The sequence below is a fragment of the Aspergillus campestris genome (assembly GCF_002847485.1).
Source record: "Aspergillus campestris IBT 28561 chromosome Unknown P168scaffold_3, whole genome shotgun sequence".
In the NCBI taxonomy this organism is placed as follows: Eukaryota; Fungi; Ascomycota; class Eurotiomycetes; order Eurotiales; family Aspergillaceae; genus Aspergillus; species Aspergillus campestris.
This window is the reverse complement of record NW_020194338.1, coordinates 247,201-270,184: the sequence shown is the minus strand read 5'-3', so window position 1 is coordinate 270,184 and position 22,984 is coordinate 247,201. Positions and strand designations below refer to the sequence as shown.

Sequence of the window (22,984 nt, the reverse complement as noted above, 5' to 3'; positions counted from 1 at the left end):
AGCTGCTCTATCCGATTTGCTCTCATTGATCATACATTGTATCCGTGCCTAACCTTTAGTGATCTTCCCCTCCATCGCTCCAGCTCCTCTTCTCCCCCTCCTCCTTTCCTCCCACCCTCTGTGCAACAATCCAAAGGGATTGTGCCTGCAAACCGTGTTGACGGGATTCGTCTACTGCTTCGGACACCTGCATTTTCTCTCGTCTCGATCCTCCGTCGATGCTCTGTTCGTACCATCCGATTCGCCTACCCTGGTTATCATCGGCCGTCCGATCAGCTCGATCATTACCCCTCCCTCGCACAAGGCTATTTTCGACCTCCCGTCCGAGATACACCGTCGATATGGGGACGGTGGACACCTCCCAGCGCCTGACAAGGTTGAGGCAATTGATGCAGGAGAAAGAGGTCGACGTCTACAGTATGACATCATATACATACCTTCGTTCGCGTCGAGATCAGTATTGGGCGCTGACCTGCCTACACAGTCGTTCCGTCGGAGGATAGCCATCAATCGGAGTATATTGCACCATGTGACGGTCGTCGAGGTTAGAGTTCGCCCCCGGGTTGTCCTTCCACCCCCCAATTGCTTCACCCCCGCGGTGATCACCAAATATGTACTGTGTGACTCACCCCTCTTCCCCGCAGAATTCATCTCTGGGTTCTCTGGATCGGCAGGCACCGCCATTGTGTCCATGTCCAAGGCCGCCTTGGCCACCGATGGTCGGTACTTCAACCAGGCTGCCAAGCAGCTGGACAGCAACTGGGAGCTCTTGAAGCGCGGAGTTGAGGGGGTCCCCACCTGGCAAGAATGGTAGGCACAGCGGTCCGCGGTTCTTTGAGGGCAGCTAGCTAAGTGGGCACTACTAGGACGACCACTCAAGCCGAGGGTGGCAAGGTGGTGGGTGTCGATTCGGCTTTGATCACCGCCAGTGAGTGAACAACCGGCTTAGTATGAGTGAGACGCGGACTGACCCCCAATAGGTGGCGCGCGGAGTCTCTCGGAGACCCTCAAGAAGAACGGTTCGTCTTTGGTAGGTGTTCAGCAGAACCTGGTCGATCTGGTATGGGCCAAGGAGCGACCCGCCCCTCCGAGGGAGAAGGTCTCGGTCCACCCCGAGAAGTTTGCCGGGAAAAGCTTCCAGGACAAGATCGCCGATTTGCGCAAGGAGCTTGAATCCAAGAAAGCTGCCGGTTTCGTCGTTTGTATGTCCCTGTGAGCTATGGCGTCCATCGGCTGGATACTGACAGACAATAGCGATGCTCGACGAGATTGCCTGGCTGTTTAACCTCCGAGGAAATGAGTAAGTGAAGCTCTCTTGTATAGCCTTTAATCTCTATTGACCAGTGAATCTTAGCATCCCGTACAATCCGGTGTTCTTCTCCTATGCCATCATCACACCCACGACCGCCGAGATCTACGTTGATGAAGACAAGCTGACGCCGGAGGTGAAAGCCCATCTTGGAAACGATGTCACCATCAAGCCGTACGACTCGATCTACGCTGACGCCAAGGCCCTCGGCGAAGCGAGAAAACAAGAGTCGGGTGGCGCAGCCTCCAAATTCCTCGTGTCGAACCGAACCTCGTGGGCTCTCAACCTGAGTCTTGGAGGGGAGGAGCAGGTTGATGAGGTTCGCAGTCCGATTGGTGACGCCAAGGCCGTCAAGAACGACGTGGAATTGGCTGGTATGCGCGCATGCCACATTCGTGACGGCGCGGCGTTGACGGAGTACTTTGCCTGGCTCGAGAATGAGCTGGTCAACAAAAAGACCACGCTGGATGAGGTGGATGCCGCCGATAAGCTGGAGCAGATCCGATCGAAGCACGATCTGTTTGCCGGCCTTTCCTTCGACACGATCTCTTCCACCGGCCCCAACGGCGCTGTGATCCACTACAAGCCCGAGAAGGGCGCCTGCGCGATCATCGACCCCAACGCGATCTACCTCTGCGACTCTGGCGCTCAGTACTTCGATGGCACCACGGACGTGACTCGGACGTTTCACTTCGGCAAGCCTACGGACCTTGAGAAGAAGGCTTTTACTCTGGTCCTCAAGGGTTTCATCGCGATTGATTCGGCTGTCTTCCCTAAAGGAACAAGCGGGTTTGCGATCGATGCTCTTGCTCGTCAGTACTTGTGGAAAGAAGGTCTTGACTACCTCCACGGCACCGGACACGGCATTGGTTCTTTCTTGGTAAGTGGAATTTGAATGAAAAACAGAATACTGTGTCTAATCATGGTCAATTCAGAATGTGCACGAGGGACCTATGGGCATTGGCACCCGTGTCCAATACACCGAGGTCCCGATTGCCCCGGGCAATGTCATTTCTGACGGTAGGTTTCCCTAGTTGGTAGTCTATTACATGCGCTGACGATAGCAGAGCCTGGATTCTACGAGGACGGCAAGTTCGGTATCCGTATCGAAAGTGAGTCTACCTATCCCGGAGACAGATGATGAAGCTGACATGCAGCAATAGACGTCATCATGGCGCGCGAAGTTGAAACCACGCACAAGTTCGGTGACCGGCCGTGGTTGGGCTTTGAGCACGTTACGATGACCCCCATCGGTCGCAACCTGATCGAACCGTCCCTTCTGAGTGACAGCGAAGTCCAGTGGGTGAACAACTATCATGCGGAAATCTGGGAAAAGACCCAGCACTATTTCGAAAACGACGCCTACACCCGCGGCTGGCTTCAGCGGGAGACCCAGCCCATCTCTAAGTGAGACAGTAGTATTAGTTTAGTATATAGTGCAGCTTAACATGGTGGATGAAAACGCCCTTGTGTAGGAATCAATCATTCAACACATTCACATACTAGTGTAGGCAATTTTATCCATCTATCTCTTTTCATTCTTCCTTAATTATACCAATTCCAGGGGAGTATCTGCGTTGCCGAATGTGGCTGGCGGACCCGTTGCTCATGTGGAGAAGCAGCCCGTGGACCCGACCGCAACCTTACGGAGTTCGACCCAGCTCTTCTTCCCCCATGCACAATGACACCCGGTAGCTTATCACTGCTCTGAACCAACAACACCCCCTTGCGGACTCTGCATTAGCTCTAATACACCCCATTCTCGGAGAATTACCCTCGCATCTTGAGGTCCGATCATGCTCCTTGTCCTTTCCCTCCGAACAAACACCATCAGTGCCTAGACCTCCCAGAATCCCCGAACGGCCCGGCTCCCCGCATATCCCCCCCCTTCGGTCTCGATACTTCCTTACACACCCCGATCAACATCGACACATCTGTTATGAGCGGCAGAGGGGGCTACGCCAACGGATACGGATACTCCGACTCCAGTCGATACGACCGCAGTGATGGTGGATACAGCGGCGGCAATAACCTGGGCGTAAACGGATACAGCGGCGGCGGCGGCGGCGGAGGAGGTGGTGGAGGCGGTGGTGGTAGTGGGCGACAGCGCGAGGGGCGCCCAGGAGGCTACGGTGGCTTCTACCCAGAGCCGTCGCAGCAACCGAGTCTGTCGCCGAGTCCGTCGCCGTCTCAGTCTCCTCCGCCCACCGACCCGCGACGGGAACGATGGGAGAGGGAGAGAGAGTACTCGTCGTCGCGATCGCGGACGCGAGAACCGGAGGCGAGTAGGAGGCAGATGGGCTCGCGGGATGGTTGGCAGGTTCCTCCACAGCAGCAGCAGCAACAGCAGCAAGTGCCACCACAGGTGCCGCAACTGGATCCGGGCCTGTTGGATCCCCGTGTTGCTCGGGAGAGGAATTTCAGTGCCGTTAGTGCGCTTGGGTCGCAGGCTGTTGAAGGTTCGATTGTTTCCTTTTTGGATTCTAGTTTTTGTTGTTGGGTGTCGTTGGTTATTTGCTGTGGCAGTGGCTAATATACGTGTGGATTTGGTGTAGATGTCATCCAATCGATTCAGAATGAGTGGGATTTCATGGCGTCTGATGACTGTCTTCCGGCTCAGGTAGCCTTGCAATTGATGGATACAAGTACACTGGGGAAAGCGGATCGAGAGGCCGACTTCCTCGATGTTCATGAGCAGATCCAAAAGACCTTGAAAGCGGTTGTCAATGGTCGGTCCCACACTTGTCGTTATTTGGGAGCTGGTACTAACGCGGCATAGAACACCATCAGGGCTTTAATAGCTCCATTGGTACATATCACAAGATTCAGTCGAGCATCCAAAGCTCGCAGAGCCGACTGCGGAGTCTGAAATACGCGCTGGAAAACTCCAAATCCGGGTTGATTGCGACCAAGCCCGAGCTCAAAGGGCTGGCAACCTCGTCCCAGAACTACGATGATATCATCCAGCTATTCAACCAGATCCAAGAAATTCAATCGTTGCCGGAGAAGCTGGAGTCCCTTATCTCCGACAAACGGTTCATTTCCGCCGTCGAGGTGTTGCATGATGGTCTACGGCTGCTACGTCGATCAGAACTGGAGAACATCGGCGCCCTGGCCGATATTCGTGCTTACTTCGCAAACCAAGAGACATCCCTTACCGACATTCTGATCGAAGAACTGCACGACCATTTGTTCCTGAAATCCCCCTACTGTGCGAACCGGTGGAAGCCCCCAGCCGCTGATGGAGAACCTAATCCGTCCAACCCCCCGAACTGGACTGGAACGACCACGTGGGAAAGGCCCGTCTACCGCTTTCTCGCGAAAATGGATGGTTCCGCCCCGATGGTGGAGGATGCTTCTCGAAACCCAGAGGCGGACACATTCTACTACATCCAGCTTCTGATCGAGTCACTAAACAATATGGGACATTTGGACATCGCAGTTGACAGGATTGAGCAGCGACTGCCGGTCGAGCTGTTCACAGTGGTGGACAAGACCAATGCCGAAATCGATACGCGATATCCGAATCTGACCCGTGGCCTTACCCCCCTAGATAGCAAGGCAATGCCGACGGAGGCGATTGAAAAGCGCGGTCATGTCTTGTCGGAGTTCCTGTGGACATTGTACGCCAAGTTCGAAGCCATTGCCGAAGGGCACCGTGTTGTTCACGATGTGGTTGCTGCGATCATGGAGCGCGAGGGAATCCCCAAGAGCAGTTCCCTCGCTGGTGGTTTCAAGGAGGTCTGGAAGCTTTATCAGAGCGAGGTACGTTCGATCATCAAATTTACTAGCATACATCTACTTATGTATCTGCAGATTCGGTCTCTCATGCATGACTACTTGGCCACCGATGGCGAAACTTCGGTTCAGCCCTCGACCGACGACTACGACAACATGCGTCAACTCTACTCTGGCAACAGGGATAAGAGCAAGGTGCGTCATGGTTGCTGTTTGGGAAAAAACGTTCGCTAACAAGCAATAGAAAATGTTCAAACTATCCGACGCCGATCGAACAACGCAGATGAAGGCCGAGCAAGACGAACTAGACGAGATTCTCAGATCTTCCGTCCCCGGCTTAGTCTCCAAGTCTCGAGGAAAACACACATCTCAAGAAGCGTCTGATAACCGGCAAGGGAACTCCGGCACCGGGCACAAGATTCTCATCGAGCCCAGCGTGTTCAACATGAGCATCCTGCTTCCGCCGTCGCTTTCGTTCATCCAGCGGCTCAAGGAGATCGTGCCGATGGACTCCGAGATTGCGACGAGCTCGCTGACGTCGTTTTTGGATGACTTCCTTGTTAATGTCTTCCTTCCTCAGCTGGACGAGACTGTTACCGATCTTTGCACGCTCTGTTTTATTGAGGCGGATGCGTTCACGGAGGATGCCCAGTGGTCGACGGTGTCGCCACGGCCAGTCTTCAAGGGAACTATCAAGTTCATGTCGATCATCAAGGAGTTCAGTAAAATACTGTCTAGTATCCCTCACGATCAGGCTTTCTCGCAGCTTCTGATCACCCAAATCATGACCTACTATGATAAGTGCTTCGGGTGGTACAAAGGTGAGCAGAAACGAATAAAACAATTTCTGGGATCAGTTCTAATGATTATGCAGTGATCGTGACCAAGCTTTCTCCACGGGATAGCCGGACGGTCCGACTCAAAGCGGCAGCCCAATTTGCTGATTCGGGGGAGATTCACGATGTGGTGCGCGACCTATGGGAGGAGAAGGCCGCCAATAAACAGATTTCCATCGATACGGTAGGTGTCCATTGAGGTGAACACAGACCGAAGAACCAGCTGACCGCATCAGGAAACCGACCTCCTCCTTCAACGCACCGACGAGGTGCCTCTTGAACCGTTCGACATCATATCGGACCCTAAGTCGGTAGTGTCTCTATCACTTCTGTATAACAGCATGGTTAGCCCCCCCAAGCCACTGGACTCACTCTGAATGACTTAGCTGACTCAAACAGCAATGGCTCGCAAGTAACCTCGCGAAACTGCGCCAAAACCCAGACCCGCTAGTCGACCTGCAGTCCTCCGATGCCAGGCCAACCCGTCGACGATGGACCCTAATCTGCGCGATGAAGCCCAGGCGCGACAGCATCAACCAGCCCGTCTACCTGCCCCTCAACCAAGAAACAGCCAACGGATTCGACAATACCCTCGAATCCCTACGCAACCTCGCCTCGACGGCTCTCTTCGCGCTCCACATCGACATCCGCTGCGGCATCATCCACATGCTAACGCGCACCATGACGGGCCCCAACCCGCCCAACATCCGCTACTCCGAGCCCTCGACGCCCTCCCCCGACCCCAACACAGCCTGGTGGCACATCATCGCCAGCCAGCCCACAGCGGCCTCGCCCACCGTCCTCGAACTCAACAACGACCTCATCGCCTTCGACACAAACATCACCTCCTACCTCGGCTCCAAAGAATCCTGGTTCATCAAATCCGGCCTCGCCCGCTTCATCGACCAGACCTTCGTCTCCCGCACGCGCCACATCGGCGCCATGAACGAAAACGGCGCCCTCCGCCTCCAACTCGACGTCCTCGTCCTCCAACAAAACCTCAAAAACATCATCATCGACCCCTCCCCCTCCTCCTCCCACCCAGAAACAATCGCCCTCCCGCGCAGCGCCAAGTTCTTAGACTGGTTCCTCGAAGGCGCCGAACAAGCCCTCGACTACGCCAAAGAAGAGAAAGACGCCTTCGCGGCGAACCTCGACGCGGCCCTCGCGGCCGGCAACGGCGAGCCTTTCTCCTACGAGGAGCTGAAGATTCTGGTTGATTTGTGCTTCTCGGAGACGCTGCGGGGCCCGCATGGTGCTGAGAATAGGGAGGATTTTATGGCGGCGAGGAAGGCTAGTGCGGATGCGTTGTTGAGGTTGAATGAGGTTATGTGGGATTCGAAGTGATCTTTCTTTATACTCTTTTTTTTATTTGATTGGTTGAGTGAGTGAGCGGGTTGGTTGAGCTGAGTTGAGTTGATCGCTTTGGGTTGTGTTGTGTTTGATATTGATGGTTTGTGAGGGAGAGGGAGAGGGGGAGAGGGTCGGAGTGTAGGGATCTTTGGTCAGGCCTTTTTTTTACTTCGTTTCTTTCGTGCCTTTCATTCGTTTGTTTGCTTATGGCTTTATTTTATTGAATTTACATTATGCATCTTGTTGGTTTGTTGCAGACCTGATCTACGCGCCAATAAAGCACTACAGTAGCTTACGACTGGCCATGTTATGCAAACGTAATACACCACAATTAGCAGTTGAACTCATCCATTGCACCGGATCGAGGCACGCCTAATTATCACTCCCAGCCCGAATTCGCCGACCCATACTAAGATAGCATACAGAAAGAAGCGAAAATTAAAGACAGCAGAGGGTAGACCGCAATGAAAACATGAAAGGAGATGACCGACCCAGGTTAGTAAACTCAGTATCAAAGCCACGGGGGCTCGCTGACCCGGGCGAACCGGTCACGGGTACCTTAGGTGACAGCAGAAGATTGAGGAAATTTGTTCACGGAGGGAAGATTGGGAAATCCAGACCGAAACGGGAAAAAAAGAAAAGACGAAATCAGCATGCAACCACAGGGAATCACTGCCTCCGAAAAAAAGAAGTCGTAGCACACGTAAGAAAACCATAACGCGAGACACCGCTGGCGAAGAAAGCAGGAAAAAAAGAATTCAGCCCTGGTTCTGGTCGACATCCAGCGGTTCCAGTTCTTTGGACTCTTCGTAGTCATCGAACTCCAGGCCCGCGTCGCGACACCGCTGCAGCCACTTCTGCGCGATCTCGCCGCGTCGGTTCACCTCGATCTTCAATTTGGAATTCTGCGAGCTAATCTCATTGATGGCTTGCGTCGTGGTCATGTTGGTGTGCTCCCAGCGTTGGGCCATGGCCTGCTTCTCCCCGTGAATCTGCTCGATGTATTCGCACGCGCGTTGCAGGATGGCTCCCTTGTTCTTATCGCAGTTGGGCACTAGACGGGCGATCTGGTTGATGCCCTCGTTGATCGCTTCACGACGACGGCGTTCCACTGATCCCGGTTAGCTATGGAAGGAAGACGAAGAGTGCATGCACGGACCTTCTTTGTGGTTATTTTTGCGGATCTGATGCCACTCGGGCGATCCCACGGACGGCTTCTGGTTCATGCTTTGGGCTTCGCGCGCCGCGTAGACGGCGGCCGCGGTGGAGTTGTGGCCATGGGCGCCACCAATCTGGCCCATATCATCCCCAAAGGTCAGGCCGTGGGTAAGGTTGTTGTCGAACGCGGAGTCGGGGGGCCCGGGATATTTCGCCTGCGGGTTGTGTGCCGCCAAAGCCGCCTTCGCGGTCAAGGCGTTCTCGTCGGAGATGCCGTTCTGGGTCCCCACGTGCTGGAGGATCTGCTGGTCGATGTTCAACTCGGATGTGGTGTTGGGGAGACCATGAGTGTCGTAAGAACCCAGGGAGCCGTGGGGGAAATTCGACTGGGTGTCGCCGGGGATGCTGCCATTGCTTCCGTGCGACGAACGGTGCGGGCGCGGGTTTTCGGGACCGGTACTGTCGGTGCTATCACGCTTGCGCTTGTTGGAGACATTGCCATCCGACGCGCCCACTGAAGGATCCGACATGACGAAAATGCTTGGAGTTGCTACCCTGCTACATTACATCAGTCACTGGGGACCACAACACTGCGACTGGAGACGCGTTACCTGAGCAAGGCAGAACTCGACTGGGGTAGAGATATCACAGACTGCGACTATCTGTGAGCTGCATGCAAGTCAGCCATCTGCGGGGGTGCGTGTGGAAATGGAGGAACGTCGAAAAGTGAGCGAGCGGTCCATGGAGAAGTGCGAAAAGAACTCGGGCCATGAGGGAGCTTCGGGAGCACGAAAAAGACCAGGGGAACGCAGCCCAGACATTCGGGGTCAGGAGAAAAAAAATATTTACAAATGGGGCAATATGAGCGAGTTGAATTCCATTGCAAGCACCAACCATTCATTCAGCCATGCAGAGGGCAAAGTGGGAGTTTGTTTTGGTTCAATGTATGGTAGACGCGTTGGGCCGACGCGCTCAGCTCTCCGCATTCAGCACCAAAACATCATTGGGGGGAAGGGAGCGCCCGCTCCAGGCCACCCAAAACATCTCCCCACACACCAGGATAGCTCCTGAACCATCGCAAAGGCCATGACAGGGGTCCCGGATGAGCTCAAGACAGGTAGGACGACCCTAGCAGTCGGTTGCACACCGGAAACGCGTCATGGCAACTCAGCAATAGATGTAACCGAGGGAGCAGAGCCGGCGTCGCGAGCAAGCAGCGACCGCGCCCGACCGGCTCACGACGGAAGACGTCGGCTCTGGGTGTGGACCGAAGCCATCTGGCAGCACGGATGGGGGGATAGGGGAAGAGAAGAGAGAGAAATTCAAAGGGACGAAACGGAAGGATGGGGAATGAAAGCGCGATGAAGTCGGAAGGAAGGGAAAGTGAAAGGAACGTCACGTACCTTGAAGGGTGAGAGATGGATGGATCTCTATCACCTGACAGCAAGTCACCTGCCACGGGCAACAACAAGAGGATGGGAGATTCACGATTTCAAGCAGAAAACAAGAACAACCAATTTCCACCGGACCGAAAGAATATCAGGGGAAAGAATAGGAGCGAAAACAGCGAGCAGCCAGGATTTGAACGGGAAGAAAGCGTCGTGGAGGATTGTAGAGGGGAACGTAGGGATAAACAGGTGAGGAAGTAGTAAGTAGAAGAGAGAGAGAGAGAGAGGAACTCACGTGGGCGACGGGCAGGCGACGAGGCCGAAGTTCATGCCTGGGGCGGCCTGAAGGGACCGGATGCGCAGTCACCTGATGTCTTAGTAATCGTCACTACGATTACCAGCTGATATACGGAATACTTCTTCCCCTTCTCTCGTCTTCCTCTGAGGTTTCTTCTTCTCTCGTCCTTTTTCATGGTCACTCGCTTTATTCTTTTCAAACCCTCTTCTCCTCTGTCCTCCCCCCTCCAAACCATTCAGGCGATGTCATGTGCAGCCACCCCGTGCCCCCTCCTTCCACCAAACTGCTCGTCCTGACGGATGATTGGCTGCCCGGATGCCGGAGGAGGGGTTCCTGGTGTCACGTGGACCTGTCTTCTCCGCTCCTGAATCGCATTCGTCACGTGTATACGGCACGTGATGAGACCGTGTATATGAAGAAGTACCTTTGTGATATTCCACATCTTCAGTTGATTCTAGCTTTCCTCGTCGACTGCATCATTCGTCTAGCACTACAGAGATAGGTCTATAACATCGAGATGCTCTTATGGAGGGTCTCGACACACGCCAGGCCACGTCGAACAATGACTGGCGTCCAGTATTCTAGGCTCAGCGACTTGCAAACATGAAACAGCCAGAGACACAAGTTCCACCTGTCAAGGGGATAGCTCAGCAACCTGTCAAGCGACCACACTTGACGATGCAGATTCTCCTGGTTCGACTTTACCATCCGCTCCACTCCTACTGGTGAAGGTCATGGCAGCTGGATCACGAGAACAGCGCAGCCTGTCCCGAGATGATTGACATGGCGAGAAGTGTAATGAGTGTCTCTAAGTCATCTTTCAAGAAGGTCTCGGAAGATGGTGCCAGGAACCTGTTTGTGGTTGGTCCCGTTATGTCACTCACTCTCAACGTGCGTGTTGACATTGGCATATGAGATCGGATTCTCGCCGGCTATTGTACGTGGCTGGTTTGGAGCTCCCAACCCCCACTGCAGCTGTCATCGGGGTATACCCATCAATATTTATGCTGAGGGATAGTCCACTCGACATCTCGATTGGAAAGAAGAGCGTTGGTCAACACAGTCCAATCCTCGACACATCTTTACTTCGAACAGAACAGTGAGTCGGTGTCTCGAATGCAAACAAGTCTCTACTAGCCAAGGGCTCAGTCTCGTTAGAGACACAGGCCCTTTCCCAGATCTGTCTCTCGAAGTGACCCTAGAAAACAGGATATCATAAAACAACCCCCATCTTGTTAGAACTTGCGCCAGCTCCACGAGTACATCGTCAACTAATCCGACAGGCTTGCTTGTGTCGATCACCCCGCACGTATGAGATAATACGCCAGTCATTCATAGGTCTGGATTAGTAGCGCCAAATGAACCCATGATCCTACAGGGATTCTGCTCATCAATCCTTTGCTCTTCTCAATCTAATACACACTAGAAGTCGTGCATGGTAGACTTGTGCTTCTTCAGTCTTATCATATGATATCTTTGTTCACCGCTCTATTCCTAACTCCCAACCTAGGAAAGCTTCATTCATTAACCCGTGGATATTCCATGCTTGACACCTTCGTAGTTAGGGTTGTAGTATCAGTCCGGTAGCCAAGTATCAGTAGTCTAGCTAGACAGAAACCATCAGGTTCGCCTCTACTCCCCACCAATAAAAGCCCAAACTATAAATACTACCTATCTTTGTTTAATAGCCACCTACCTACAGTCTTCAATAATCATAAAGCAAAGTCCTCCCCACCACCGGTCTAGCCGCATCTTCATCTGACCTCGTGTCACATGTGTCTCTCCTCCATACATACCCACATCATCTTCCTTTTGCCTTCACACCCTCACCTCTTTCTTACCAGAAACTCCATCTCCACCCCCTTGACAATCCGCTTCCCTGTTCCAGTTCCAGTCTGAATCCACACTTTTACGTACACCACGCTGATTCGATCCTGATCCGATTCCCATCACTGGTGAGATACACAGGTCATGAGACCGGGAGGGGGGGGGCGTCTCCACTGCATGTCATGCATGTTTCTTGCATGCATGCTTGCATACACCACACCTACACCACACCTACATATACACACGCACACACATTACACATTCCATCCTGTGGAATGGATAAGCTACCGGGGAAAGTCGTGATGAACCTTGTTTTTTTGCGAGGAATGGCTTGTTTGGTGGTTGTGATGCCTTGTCACATGAAACAGGGGGGTTTTCGTGCTCACATGATAAGTTAGGATTAATCATTCCGGTGGTCATTGAGATGAATGGAATACATTACAGACAGGTGGGCGATAGATGGATGAATGTAATGGTGGTGGTGGTTGTAGGGATAGGTAGAATAATAACTCTTCTATGCTAGGTGCCAAAGTATCTGTACAAGACTGCCGAAATGATAGTATCATTTATAAATCCATATCGAATTGAAACCACATTTTCCACCTACTAATCACCCCCCGGCTTCACCAACGCAAACACCATCTCAGGATCAGCCTCCGTATCCGCAAAGCAGATCCCCTCGTTCGCAGCGCCCATCATCCCCCAGCACAGAATCTTCACATCCAAATCCGACCCATCATCCCCACCCACCAAAGCAGCCAGCCCCCGCCGCCTCCTCTGCGAAACAGCAATAATCGTACTCCCACCCGCATACCTTACCGGCTCCTCCCCCTCAACAGCAGCAGGATCCTCTCCGCACCGATTCGCAAAAACCAGCACAACCCTCTTCTCAGCCCCCTCGTCCCCAGTCCCATCCCCATTCCCATCCACGTCCGCCCCATGCGCCATCTTTTCCCGGATAAGCGGCATAAACCTCTGAATCCAGTAGTTGAATGTATCCAGATCGGGCTGGGCCCCCAGCGCGCGCAGCTCCTCCGCAGGTAACATCGTAGTCCACGCCATGGATAGCACGACCAGCTGGGTCTGTGAGTCGACGACCCGCCTAGCAAACTCAAACGCTGTAAACGGCGCTTCGAATTTGTACGGGTTGATGTCCATGCAGATTCCAAACGATGTCGCTATTTCTTTCTCCTTTTGCGCGTCCTCACCCCCAAACCGCAACCTCTGGAAACTCCGCCCCGCGTCGCCTTCAGCCGCCCACGGCTCGTCAGCCATGTAGAGGAATGTCTTGCGGTAGTTGACGAGGACAGACCCGTGTGGGTCAATCACCACCAGGGAGTTGTAGTACGTTTCGGTTGTCGTGGTTGACTCGCTAGATGCGATGGTCTTTTCGACTTCGGGATACCCCACGCATACTTTACACCCGTGCTTTTTGGCGGTCTTGCGCGCCCAATCGGCTGAGCGGCCTTGTCCGACGTGTTCCACGTAGGGTCGGATGGCGTCTGCCGAGGGGAAGTTGTATCCTGGTGAGGTCAGCTTGGTACTCTTTTCCCCTTGTTTGTGCAGTTTATCCAGACGACTCCAACAACAATATGATAAACCAATCAACCAACCATACATAGAATAATAATAATAAACCAAATCCAAATAAAGAGCGAAAGAAGAAAGAAAGTAAAACAAACCAGTAAGCGCCATCTCCGGCAAAACCAACAGATCCGCCTTCCTCTCCAACCCGTCTAGCAACTCATCAGCCCGGCGGATATTCCCCTCCACGTCGCCCAGCCGCGGCGCGAACTGTAGCGTTGCGATTTTCATTCCGCGCTGTTGTTGCTGGTGCTGGTGCTGCTGGGGATGGTTTTGATGGAGTGCGCGAGCGGGATTGGGGGTAAAGGAGCGCGCTTGAGGAATTCCCCAAGAGCGGGCTTTATTACTAGCACCGAGCGTTCGTGGTGCTGGTGCTGGACTGTGGCGAACGGGATATAGAAATGCCTGGGATAGTATCCCACGCGGCGGGATTGATGTGCGTGCTTGTTGTCTTATGCGGGTGATGGATGGGCCGAGATGGAACGGCTTGGGGAGAGTGGGGGAAGCTATTTTGGCTGTTGCCTTGGGTGGCCTTGTCTTGTATTTATAAGTTGTTGGGTCGGGTTTGTGTATATGGATGGATGGATGAAGTATAAGATAAGTTTGATGGAGGGATGTTTGGAGAGGAAAGAATCTGGTCCTGATTGGTGGATTGAGGGGGGTATCATGTGATGTTGATTGATACCTGAGGCAGGTAACCTTGGACTTACTACATACTCCATACGCACTACACGAGATGTTCTCTCCTCTATATGGTGCTGAAATAGACGAGTTGATGAATAGTTGCTCATGGAACAATACTATTTTATAGATCATGGGAATCTTATGCTCAATCAAATATGACACTAAACGCTCAAAGATCCCTGAACACCAACCCAATAAACAAACAAACGCCTCCGCCAATGCATATGATACAACCCTAACACCAGCACCCATGTTGCATCCCATGGTATGCCACACGCATAAAAACAAACAAAAGCATAATATGAATCTCAAATCAAAGTTGGAGAGGGGTGCAGTAAGCACTACCTGCTCTTCCGCTTCTTATCCGGAGTAAAATCCAAAGGCTTATAAGCTAAGCCTCGGCCACCGGTCATTCGGAGTCTCTGTTCAGTTCGAGACAGCGTACGACCGAGTCCGAGATCCGTGTCAGGCGCAAGAGCCAGATCGTACCCGTTGACCTGAGAGGCTGAATTGGGCGACTGGCTGCGAGAAAAAGACTGCATCGAGGAAAGGCTGCTTCCCGGACTGAACGAGGAACGCCGTGGCTCGTACGGGGCAGAGTAGTAGTGGTGGTCGAGCAGCTTCGGTCCGCTCCGTAATGATTCGGCTGCAATGCGCGCCGCGGACAGAAGCATCTCGTCTTCGTCGACTTGGTGCGGCTTTGGCGGCGGGGGCTCTTTCTTCTCCGGTTTGCGTGCCGTCATCGCTTCGATGCGTTCCAGGATGGGAAGCTTCGGCAGCGGCTTGATGGAGGATAGTGCCATGGACGTCTTGCGTGGGACGGGCACCTCGGCTTTTGAAGCTTTCGGCGGTTTGGAGCCACTGTCTTCCGGGGCGGGTTCTTGATCCTCGTGGCCTCGCTTGCGACTCGATGAGGATGAGGAAGGGTGTCGTCGCCTATCGGCGGCTTCTTTCAAAGCTTCGATCCATGCGACACGTCGCTCGGCTACGTCAATTGCTAGGATTGTCAGTACTTTGAAACCATATCACTTGTGACGTTCAAACTTACGAGTTGGCTCAGGAGAAGCTGGCACGACTTCTTCTTGATCGGCTGTATTGGCTTCTGCAGATTGCCCTGGTGTCGATACGCCAATTTCCCTTTCTTCGGTGCCCTTCTCTGTCACAGGAGAAACTGCCGGCTGTGAGAATGGCTGATGCACACCTTGTGTTGTCTGCGCAGGCGGAGAAACCTTCTCTTGCCCAAAAGACGGCATCGACGGAGATTTGAAGATTTCGGGTGAAGGCTTTTCCGGCTGAGCAGGTTGCTTTAAGATATTGTTCAAACCCCCGGGCGCTGATTGTGACGCAGTGATAGACGGTGTCTTTGAGTTATTCTGCCCATTCTCATGCCCCGTAGTGGCAGGTTTTTCGAAAATGTTGCCTAAGCTGGGGGCCGGTTGAGACGATGAGAATATAGAGGGTGTGTCTAATAACCGTTAGATGACGAATGGAATCCAATGCAGCTAAGGACCATACCTTGTTTGGCTGGCGCTGAAGCTGGGCTTGCAGCCTCGCCAGGCTGGACATCAGTGCTACTTGGTGCGGTAGATCCAGGAAGACCAAAGATAGAGGTTGAGCTTGATGGAAAAGTGGGAGCTTTCGGCGCGTCGAAGATGCTGGTGGAAGGTTTGCCTGCAGCCGACCCGGATGACTGCCCAAGCTCAGTGCCGGCCGAGGTTTCTGGGAACCCAAACGGTGATGACGGCGTACTTGACGGGAACGGACTCGGCGATTTGAGTGGCGATTCCATAGGAACTGGGGCAGGTTCTGCCTTGGTCGTTGCGGATGAGGACGCATTATTCGTGGTTGAGGGGACCCCGAATGGGGAAGTCGCTGGCACCGTATCCTGCTGAGAGGGACTTGGGAACTTGAAGAGTGAGGATGCGGGAGCTGTAGTAGGCTCTGCTTTTGTCGTGGAAGCGGGGGGGAACACGCTTGTAGAGGGCGCCGGTATACCGAACGGTGAACTTGACGGTGCAGAAGCCGTACTAGGCTCTGCCTTTGCCGTAGATGCAGAGGGGAACACGCTCGTAGGCGGCGCTGGCACCCCGAAAGGTGAACTCGACGGCGCGGGTTGCTGAAAGGGACTAGGCGATTTGAAGGGTGACGGCGCAGGAGCAGGAGAAGGAGCAGGCTCTACATTTCCCGCATTTGTAGAGAAGATTGAATTAGTAGGTTGCGAGGCAGGTGTTGGAAACAGCGGTTTCGTCTCCGCAGGCTTGGACGCCGGTGCTTGTGGGGCGCCAAAAGGAGAGGAGCCCCCAAATGGCGAAGGGGCAGTTGTCGGCGCGGCGGGGGGAAACAATGAACTTGGCTCGGGAGCCTTTGGTGCCGAAAAAATCGAACCCGGTGTCTGGTTTGTCGTCGAGCTATCTGTTGGTTGCGAAAAGCCCCCGAATGGACCTGGAAAGCTCGGCGCGGGTCTGGCGGGTTCGTCTTGTCCAAAGATCCCATTTGTTTGATAAGTCGGAGCAGGGGTCTCGTTGTCGTCGTCGCTCACGAAAAGGGAGTCGTTGCTCTCGAAATCGGGACCGGTCAAAGGCCTTTGCACGCGCTGTGATAGCAGGGAGCGATCGACCATTCCTAGACTTGCGGCGTCCTTGATATTCAATCCAAGAATGATCGCAGCCATTGACCTGCCTGCGCGCTTCGACTCGACGAGTTTCTGGGAGAAGGAATGCTCTGAGGAGGGTTGGAAGGCTATTGGTTCAATTAGTAAGTTGATGAAACCAACATTGCTGGGAGAGATATCGACGGAGGCCTCTCGTTGTTCGGGAGATGCGGAGGTCGAGTCCACTTGAGCGATCGCGAAGCCGAGATATATACGTACCAATTGAATCAATAGGGCGGTTTCCCCAATTGAGATATAGATTGCCACTGGCATTCTCGGCGAATCCTAGGTCCTGTTCTTCGCAAAACTGGATCGTCTGGTTGTCATCGTCGAAGCACAGCACGGTTGTCAACTCGTCGACCGTCCATTCTTCGTTTTTGTGCTGTTGGGACGCAGGGTAGCGACAGTAGCCCTTCCAAATCGATCGGATGGCGGTCTGGCGAACGTGGTTGAAGTAAATCTCCGCAACGCATGCCATCAGGTACGACACGGCCGGGGAATCTATCAGCTCGAAGAAGCGAGCATAGAATCCCTGTGCAATAGCGTTCGGCCGCTTGGCATCCAGAGTACCTTGGTATTCCCACGTGTTTCCGGCAGCGGCAAGTAACTCTAGAGCTACCTGCACCCGAGGTGATCTGCGCAGTTCGGCCGGCCATTTCTGGACACGCGCTTCCAAGTCTGGTCGCTGGTCGTGAATCGCAAAGATGATGTAGTAAGCTCGAAACTCGTCTTCATGCTCGAACGAAATTCGACCGCGGTTGTCGTCATAGTAATACATAAGCGACAACATGGTGTTGTTCAATTGCTCGCGTTCCTGGTGGCGGTCGAAAGGCTCCTCATTTGCCGGGCTAGAGAGTAAGTGAAGAGAGGATATGTGGAAACGGGCGATCCGTTCAAGACATGTCACAGCTATCCGCACATCGTCTTCCAGCGTGACCTGCTGTACCGAGAAGTCATTGCGAATGGAGCGCGTCCGGTCCCACACAAACTTATGGATAACCCCTAGAGGTTCCGGGCCACCAAGGACATGCCGAGTCAAATAGTTCATTGTTTGTAGCAGCGTCATGGGAGTTCGAATATCAGACGGGAGTTGTTCGTCATATCCGGCAGCTGATCGCCTAAAGCGCTTGAGCATTTTCAGCTCCATGTTCTGAAGCGAATTTGTCGCAGGATGAAGATACTATGATGTGTGAGCTTCGGGTCTAGCGCCGGGATTCTAGTCTTCAATACCTTCTCGCTTTTATCCACCATCTTCTGAACAATACGTTCGACGCGTTCAAACTCCGGGCACATGCTTGTGCAAGTCCCGACGGGGGTGATGGCTTGGTTTAAGGAGGTCGGCTGGTTGGGGTCCGCCATCTGGCCTTCCCTGATCGCTTTTTCTCTTTCCTTCGCCCGGGATTGTTTAAGCTGTAGGAATATTAGAGATCCTCCTGCTTCCAAAATTGTATGGAGCCTCCGTCACTGACCTTCTCATAACGTTCATGATAGCTATTCAGCACAGCACCATCTTCCACAAGAATGCCGGACTTCGTGTTCCCATTCACCTGCATCGCAGATTGTCTCCGGGGATCTCGACTCGAATCGACTGAAGTCGCACTACCGGCCGCGGGGGTCACAAACGGCGCAGGCGTAGGTCCAGGTCCAGGCGAAGGCGAAGCCTTCCCAAAAGGCGAAAACGTGGGCGTCTGCTGTGCATTCTGAACAGCCGCAAAGGGCGACTCGGACGGCGGGTTCTGCTTCAGCTGGGCGAAAGGCGACGACGCGGCGGGCGTAGGCGCTCCCGTGTTCGGTTCCGTCTTCCGCCAGGTAGGATTTGAGCTCGCGCCTCGACCATAGCCACGACCGGCTCTTGCGGCCGGCGCTCCTCGCCCCCGACCGCGGGGTCTAGGATCACGCGGCGCGCTGGAGTTCTTGGTAGGCTGGAAGGGCGCCGTCGCCGGTTTCCCGAACACACCGCCGCCACCGCCTCCTCGCCCTCTACCCGCTGAGCCCGTCACGCCGTCTCTCTGGCCGAGGCCGGCAAATGGGTTCGGCGGACCGGCCATCCTGCTGCGCGCAGCAGTGGGATCGAGATCCGCGGGCGATGCCGAGTACCTTCCAGCAGAGCTGGTCCTTTTTGCGTTTTCCGATTCTTTCTTCTTTTTCGTTTAGAGGTATCGATGGAGTAATTAGTGGTAGTTTGCGGCGAGAACAGCGCACGTGGGTTGAGGAATCCTAGAGTGGCTGTCTTTCGGATCGCGTTGACAGGAGGATAACGACAGAGTCAGCGGACGTGATCAACCCAAAAGTCTATATCATGATGATGCGAAAGCGACACCGTAGAAGCAGAAGGCGAGCCATCGGAAGATAGAACAAAGGATGGGAGAAATAACGATGGAGTATGCATGGGGACGACGGAAGGACGATGGCGTGGTACCTTTGCGCGCAGGTATTGGCTACCGATTCTGTGGGTTCCTCTCAAGGATTTGGAAAGCGACTCGACAAGGTGATTCCGATCGATGGTTGCAATGGACTGAAGCGTCGGTGTTGAAGGCAGATCCGCAACGTTCGAGCCGATGGAGTGGGGGAGAGCTCTTCCCCTCTGAGCAGAGCTGTCGAAGACGCGAGGGCAATGTAGATGGACGAATAGATCCGTAGCTTGGGTAGCTCAGCAATGGGATGGAACACCGATCCAGTCCCTTCACGATTCACGGACACGAGAGTTGCGGAGAATTGAGGAGATATGTCGCTCTTTGTCCGGTGTTTGTTGAGTTGGGGATGCTGTGCTGTGTCAGCGGACCGGCCTCGTCCTGCGAAGCGCAAGCGCCGCTGCCGCGCGCCAAGACTGCATATTATTGCTGGTCTTGACCGCCCGGTCATCAACCTGAGGCGACGACATTTCTTGTAGGGATATCAGTCATATACTCCACTGGCTATTATTTCCCGGTGCTCAATTTTCAAATTCATTGTCTACAGGAGCAATATTAGAAGGTTAAGGAAAGCAGTATATATAAATATTTATATTTTGAATCTAACAATTACTCCACTATCCACAAGACATCGTCTATCAATCACGCCCAATTGCTCAACAAACAAAACAAAGGAAATATAAACAAATCATAACAACACATTAGCAGCATACATCCGTCCAGGGGGGGGGCCCATCACCGCCGGCTTCTTTTTTTCTTGTGCAACAGGTGCAATATATATGAGGGCAAAAATATATAGTCGAATCGAAGAGCATGGAAACAAAAAGAAAAAGAAAAGAAACAAAAACAAAACAGAAACAGAAATAGATCAATATATATATAGCGGTGGGAAGGGGCTAATGCATCGCAAGGTGGATTAAGTCGCTGGGCGCCCCGGCAAAAAAGATGGCAGGTTCTGGAGAATAAGGCAGAACTTCCCGCTAGTGGACAAAATAATGAAGTCTATCGCTCAGTCATACATATCATGCGCGTCGTTCAAGGTCAGGTCGCTATGCCTTCCGGAGTGTCGTCAATGGGTTGGTTGCACCTAGGCTGCGGTGGGATGGTGCGCCGCCATCATGTGAGGGTGGCCCAGATGGCCCCCGCGGAAGGAAGGTCCCTTGGGGTGGAGATCTTCGATCTTGTCGCCGCGCATGTCAGGAAGGCCGTTCCCGGCTGGCAGGTCTGAAGCGTGGGAAGCGGACGTCATGGGCATTTGGTACATGGAAGGCTGGTGCAGCGTTTGGTTGGCAGCACCGTAGCCCATGGGGTTGAAGACGTTCTGTCGGTAAGATGGCGTCCAGGCATCATAGTGGCTCACGGGATGTTGCATGGGGACGGACACCGGGCGGGTCGAGGATACCATCTGCTCCCCTGCCGTGGAGGCGGGAAAGGGAGGGGCCAAATAATCAAAGGCAGCCTCGTTGGGACTAATCAGCGATGAGTTGGGAGACGCTTTAATCATCGGATGCGATGGGTACTCGTCCGAGTACTCCGGGGTGGCATGGTAGTATGATCGGTCGGTTCTGGGCTGCTCGCCAAAACTGAGCGACTCGGAGTACGGGAACATTTGGTTTCGGTCACCTCCCATGTGCATTGACCGGCCTTGGCTAGGCATGGCCATGCTGTCCATGGAGGCGAATGAAGTCGTTTGCTCGGCCGATGTGGAGGGCGTCAAGAATCCATCATCGACATCGTCGAGCTCATCCATATCAGCTCTTTGATCCGCTTCGCTAACTGTGTCCGAGTCCTTGTCGCCCTTGGCGTTGGTGTCCCGGTTGAGAACGTAGACCATGGTGGTGGCATCTAGGGGTATTGGGTTAATTCTGGCTCTTGTTCTGATGGGTCACTAAAACACATACCGACTTCGCCCCGTTCGTATCGCTCTTCCAACCGTCGTACGCGGAAGATCTCATCGAGAACCTCCATCTTGTTCGGCTTCAGTTGTCTCTTGGCGTCGTGCGCAACCTCTTGGAGCTTATCGGGGGTGATGTTGAACCGCCCCAGCTTGCGAACAATGTGAATCAAAAGGCGAATACGCTCTGGGTTGCTGTCAGTGGTGTACTCTGAAACAGAAGAGGTCAAAATGCTTACGGTCTTTCTTGAGGTGGTCGGGCTCCTTGTGGACCACACCGGCAGGCCACCACTCGGGCTTGGTCTTCTCTGGGTCGCCTTTCTCGCCAGGAGGGGCGCCAGCCCGGGGTCGACCTCCGTTGTACGGGTGCTTGACTTGTTTCCGGGGCTCGATGAACTTGATGAATGCTTTGGCGATTTGCCGGCAGTTGAGTTGTTGGAAGTGCTTGAGGGCGTTCTCGTAGTACTCCAGAACCTTTTCGGTGTCGCCGATCTCGAGCCCTGTCATGTTGGTGGCAGAGCAAGCGGGAAGCTCTTCCACGGGATCCGAAAAGGGTTCGGTAAAAGAGATCTCCAGGGCCGGGTCGTGGGCGGAAGCCTTGCGGCGCTTGCCGTGTCGGTAATGCGACATGTCGCTGGGGTAAGCATAACCATATTCAGATGCACCCATGCCAGAGGATCCTATATGACGTGGTGAGTAGGTGCGTTCAGCTTGAGGGTGTGGGTCAGACTTACGGCGTATCAGAGGCTTCTGGTAGCCGACCTTTGCACCCAGGATCTCCAGGAACTTGGTGCGCACGTCGGACGAGAAGACAGTGCCATTCTGCTCCCGAATAGAAGCAGACTCGGACACCTTGAGCTTACCCATGTTGTCGAGGTAGATCATGGCATAGTGGGAATAAGGGACGTTGAAGGAAGAGGTGGAGACACCCATGGGCTGATTGCGGTCCTCGAGTCAGCTCTGCGCAGCGCCGAGGATGGGACCTTCACTCACCGGAGCATTCTCCCAGCCCAAACAGTCATCCTGCAGAGCAGAAGAGGGTCTCTTGACCGCCCCTGTCGTGGAGACAGACGCACTGAGAACCATGACGATTGAGGTTATGTATGCAAGAGAATATAGACCGGAAGGGTTGTATAGATCTATAGCGCTGAGGACAGAGCCGTGTGGAACGCGCAGAGCATAGAGAAAACCGTGAGGTCTTCAGTGAGGATGGGCTGGTAATTTGTACTCGTTCGAGACACCAGCAGAGTTGTTGTTCTTCTAATGACCTTGGACGAACGCCCAGTGGTTTCAAATAACGCACCGCTACTGGACCAGCGATAGGGCTACGCCAACAATCGTGGGTTAGCTTCTCGTTCCACTCTGGAAAATTGCAGAAGAAGATCCTTGACCAGGGGGGGGGAGTGGAGAGCGCAAGAGGTCGTCTGGGCGAGGGGAGGATATAAACAGATTGAGACATGCAGATCAAACCAACACCCCGCCATTGTGCGGTCACTCGACTCGGCTGACCCGGCCATCAAATCCCATCCAGGCAAAGCAAACAACATGTCTCGGGATGGTACACCGGGGATAGGCTGTTCGTACTCACAGGTAGAAAGGGTGGTGAGGGTCAGAGCGCCACGAGAGTCTTGGGGGAGAGACCAAGGACGGCGCTTGCGGGAATCCAAAGAGTGAGGCTGCAGGAGAATCTGCTGGCAGCCGCAGATGGCACACTGAAATGGATACTAAGTGGAGGGTTGAGAGACAACGGGGTTGGGCGCGAATGAGAAGCCCTGGCGGGTGACTTCTTTGTTTGAATTCGGGATGGAAAGTAAACGGGAGGGGAGAGGGTAGGTAGTAGTGGGCGAGAGTGGG

General features: G+C 53.7%; 5 protein-coding genes across 5 annotated transcripts; 1 reads left to right on the top strand and 4 right to left on the bottom strand.

Annotated features, from left to right (window-relative positions):
- P168DRAFT_309318 (exocyst subunit SEC8) lies at window positions 1–7,473 on the top strand. The gene is made up of 18 exons (XM_024839289.1): window positions 1–417; window positions 485–544; window positions 645–810; window positions 867–928; window positions 981–1,202; window positions 1,255–1,300; window positions 1,355–2,189; window positions 2,245–2,329; window positions 2,377–2,421; window positions 2,473–2,608; window positions 3,260–3,768; window positions 3,865–4,038; window positions 4,089–5,074; window positions 5,126–5,242; window positions 5,292–5,868; window positions 5,922–6,067; window positions 6,120–6,227; window positions 6,283–7,473. The coding sequence occupies exons 1-18, from the start codon at window positions 219–221 to the stop codon at window positions 7,228–7,230; spliced, it is 5,421 nt and encodes a 1,806-aa protein (XP_024694822.1). The 5' UTR covers window positions 1–218; the 3' UTR covers window positions 7,231–7,473.
- A 521-nt stretch (window positions 7,474–7,994) lies between these two features.
- On the bottom strand, window positions 7,995–8,924 carry P168DRAFT_316248 (putative HLH DNA binding protein (Penr2); the record flags this gene model as incomplete). Its single annotated transcript, XM_024839988.1, has 2 exons — window positions 7,995–8,347; window positions 8,396–8,924. 2 exons carry the CDS (start codon window positions 8,922–8,924, stop codon window positions 7,995–7,997), a joined length of 882 nt encoding a protein of 293 aa, XP_024694821.1.
- Window positions 8,925–12,513: 3,589 nt separating this feature from the next.
- Window positions 12,514–14,061, bottom strand: P168DRAFT_325117 (putative protein N-terminal asparagine amidohydrolase; the record flags this gene model as incomplete). The annotated part of the gene is made up of 2 exons (XM_024840956.1): window positions 13,590–14,061; window positions 12,514–13,430 (listed from the first exon to the last, which is right to left on the bottom strand). The coding sequence occupies exons 1-2, from the start codon at window positions 13,720–13,722 to the stop codon at window positions 12,514–12,516; spliced, it is 1,050 nt and encodes a 349-aa protein (XP_024694820.1). The 5' UTR covers window positions 13,723–14,061.
- Window positions 14,062–14,307: 246 nt separating this feature from the next.
- Window positions 14,308–19,059, bottom strand: P168DRAFT_264771 (putative leucine permease transcriptional regulator (SAC3)). The gene is made up of 6 exons (XM_024834876.1): window positions 18,295–19,059; window positions 18,056–18,235; window positions 17,045–18,005; window positions 15,691–16,914; window positions 15,224–15,640; window positions 14,308–15,172 (listed from the first exon to the last, which is right to left on the bottom strand). Exons 1-6 carry the CDS (start codon window positions 18,871–18,873, stop codon window positions 14,517–14,519), a joined length of 4,017 nt encoding a protein of 1,338 aa, XP_024694819.1. The 5' UTR covers window positions 18,874–19,059; the 3' UTR covers window positions 14,308–14,516.
- Window positions 19,060–19,848: 789 nt separating this feature from the next.
- P168DRAFT_248917 (uncharacterized protein) lies at window positions 19,849–22,485 on the bottom strand. The gene is made up of 5 exons (XM_024834143.1): window positions 22,124–22,485; window positions 21,865–22,066; window positions 21,370–21,810; window positions 21,138–21,317; window positions 19,849–21,081 (listed from the first exon to the last, which is right to left on the bottom strand). Exons 1-5 carry the CDS (start codon window positions 22,214–22,216, stop codon window positions 20,324–20,326), a joined length of 1,674 nt encoding a protein of 557 aa, XP_024694818.1. The 5' UTR covers window positions 22,217–22,485; the 3' UTR covers window positions 19,849–20,323.
- Between the last annotated feature and the right edge of the window lie 499 nt (window positions 22,486–22,984).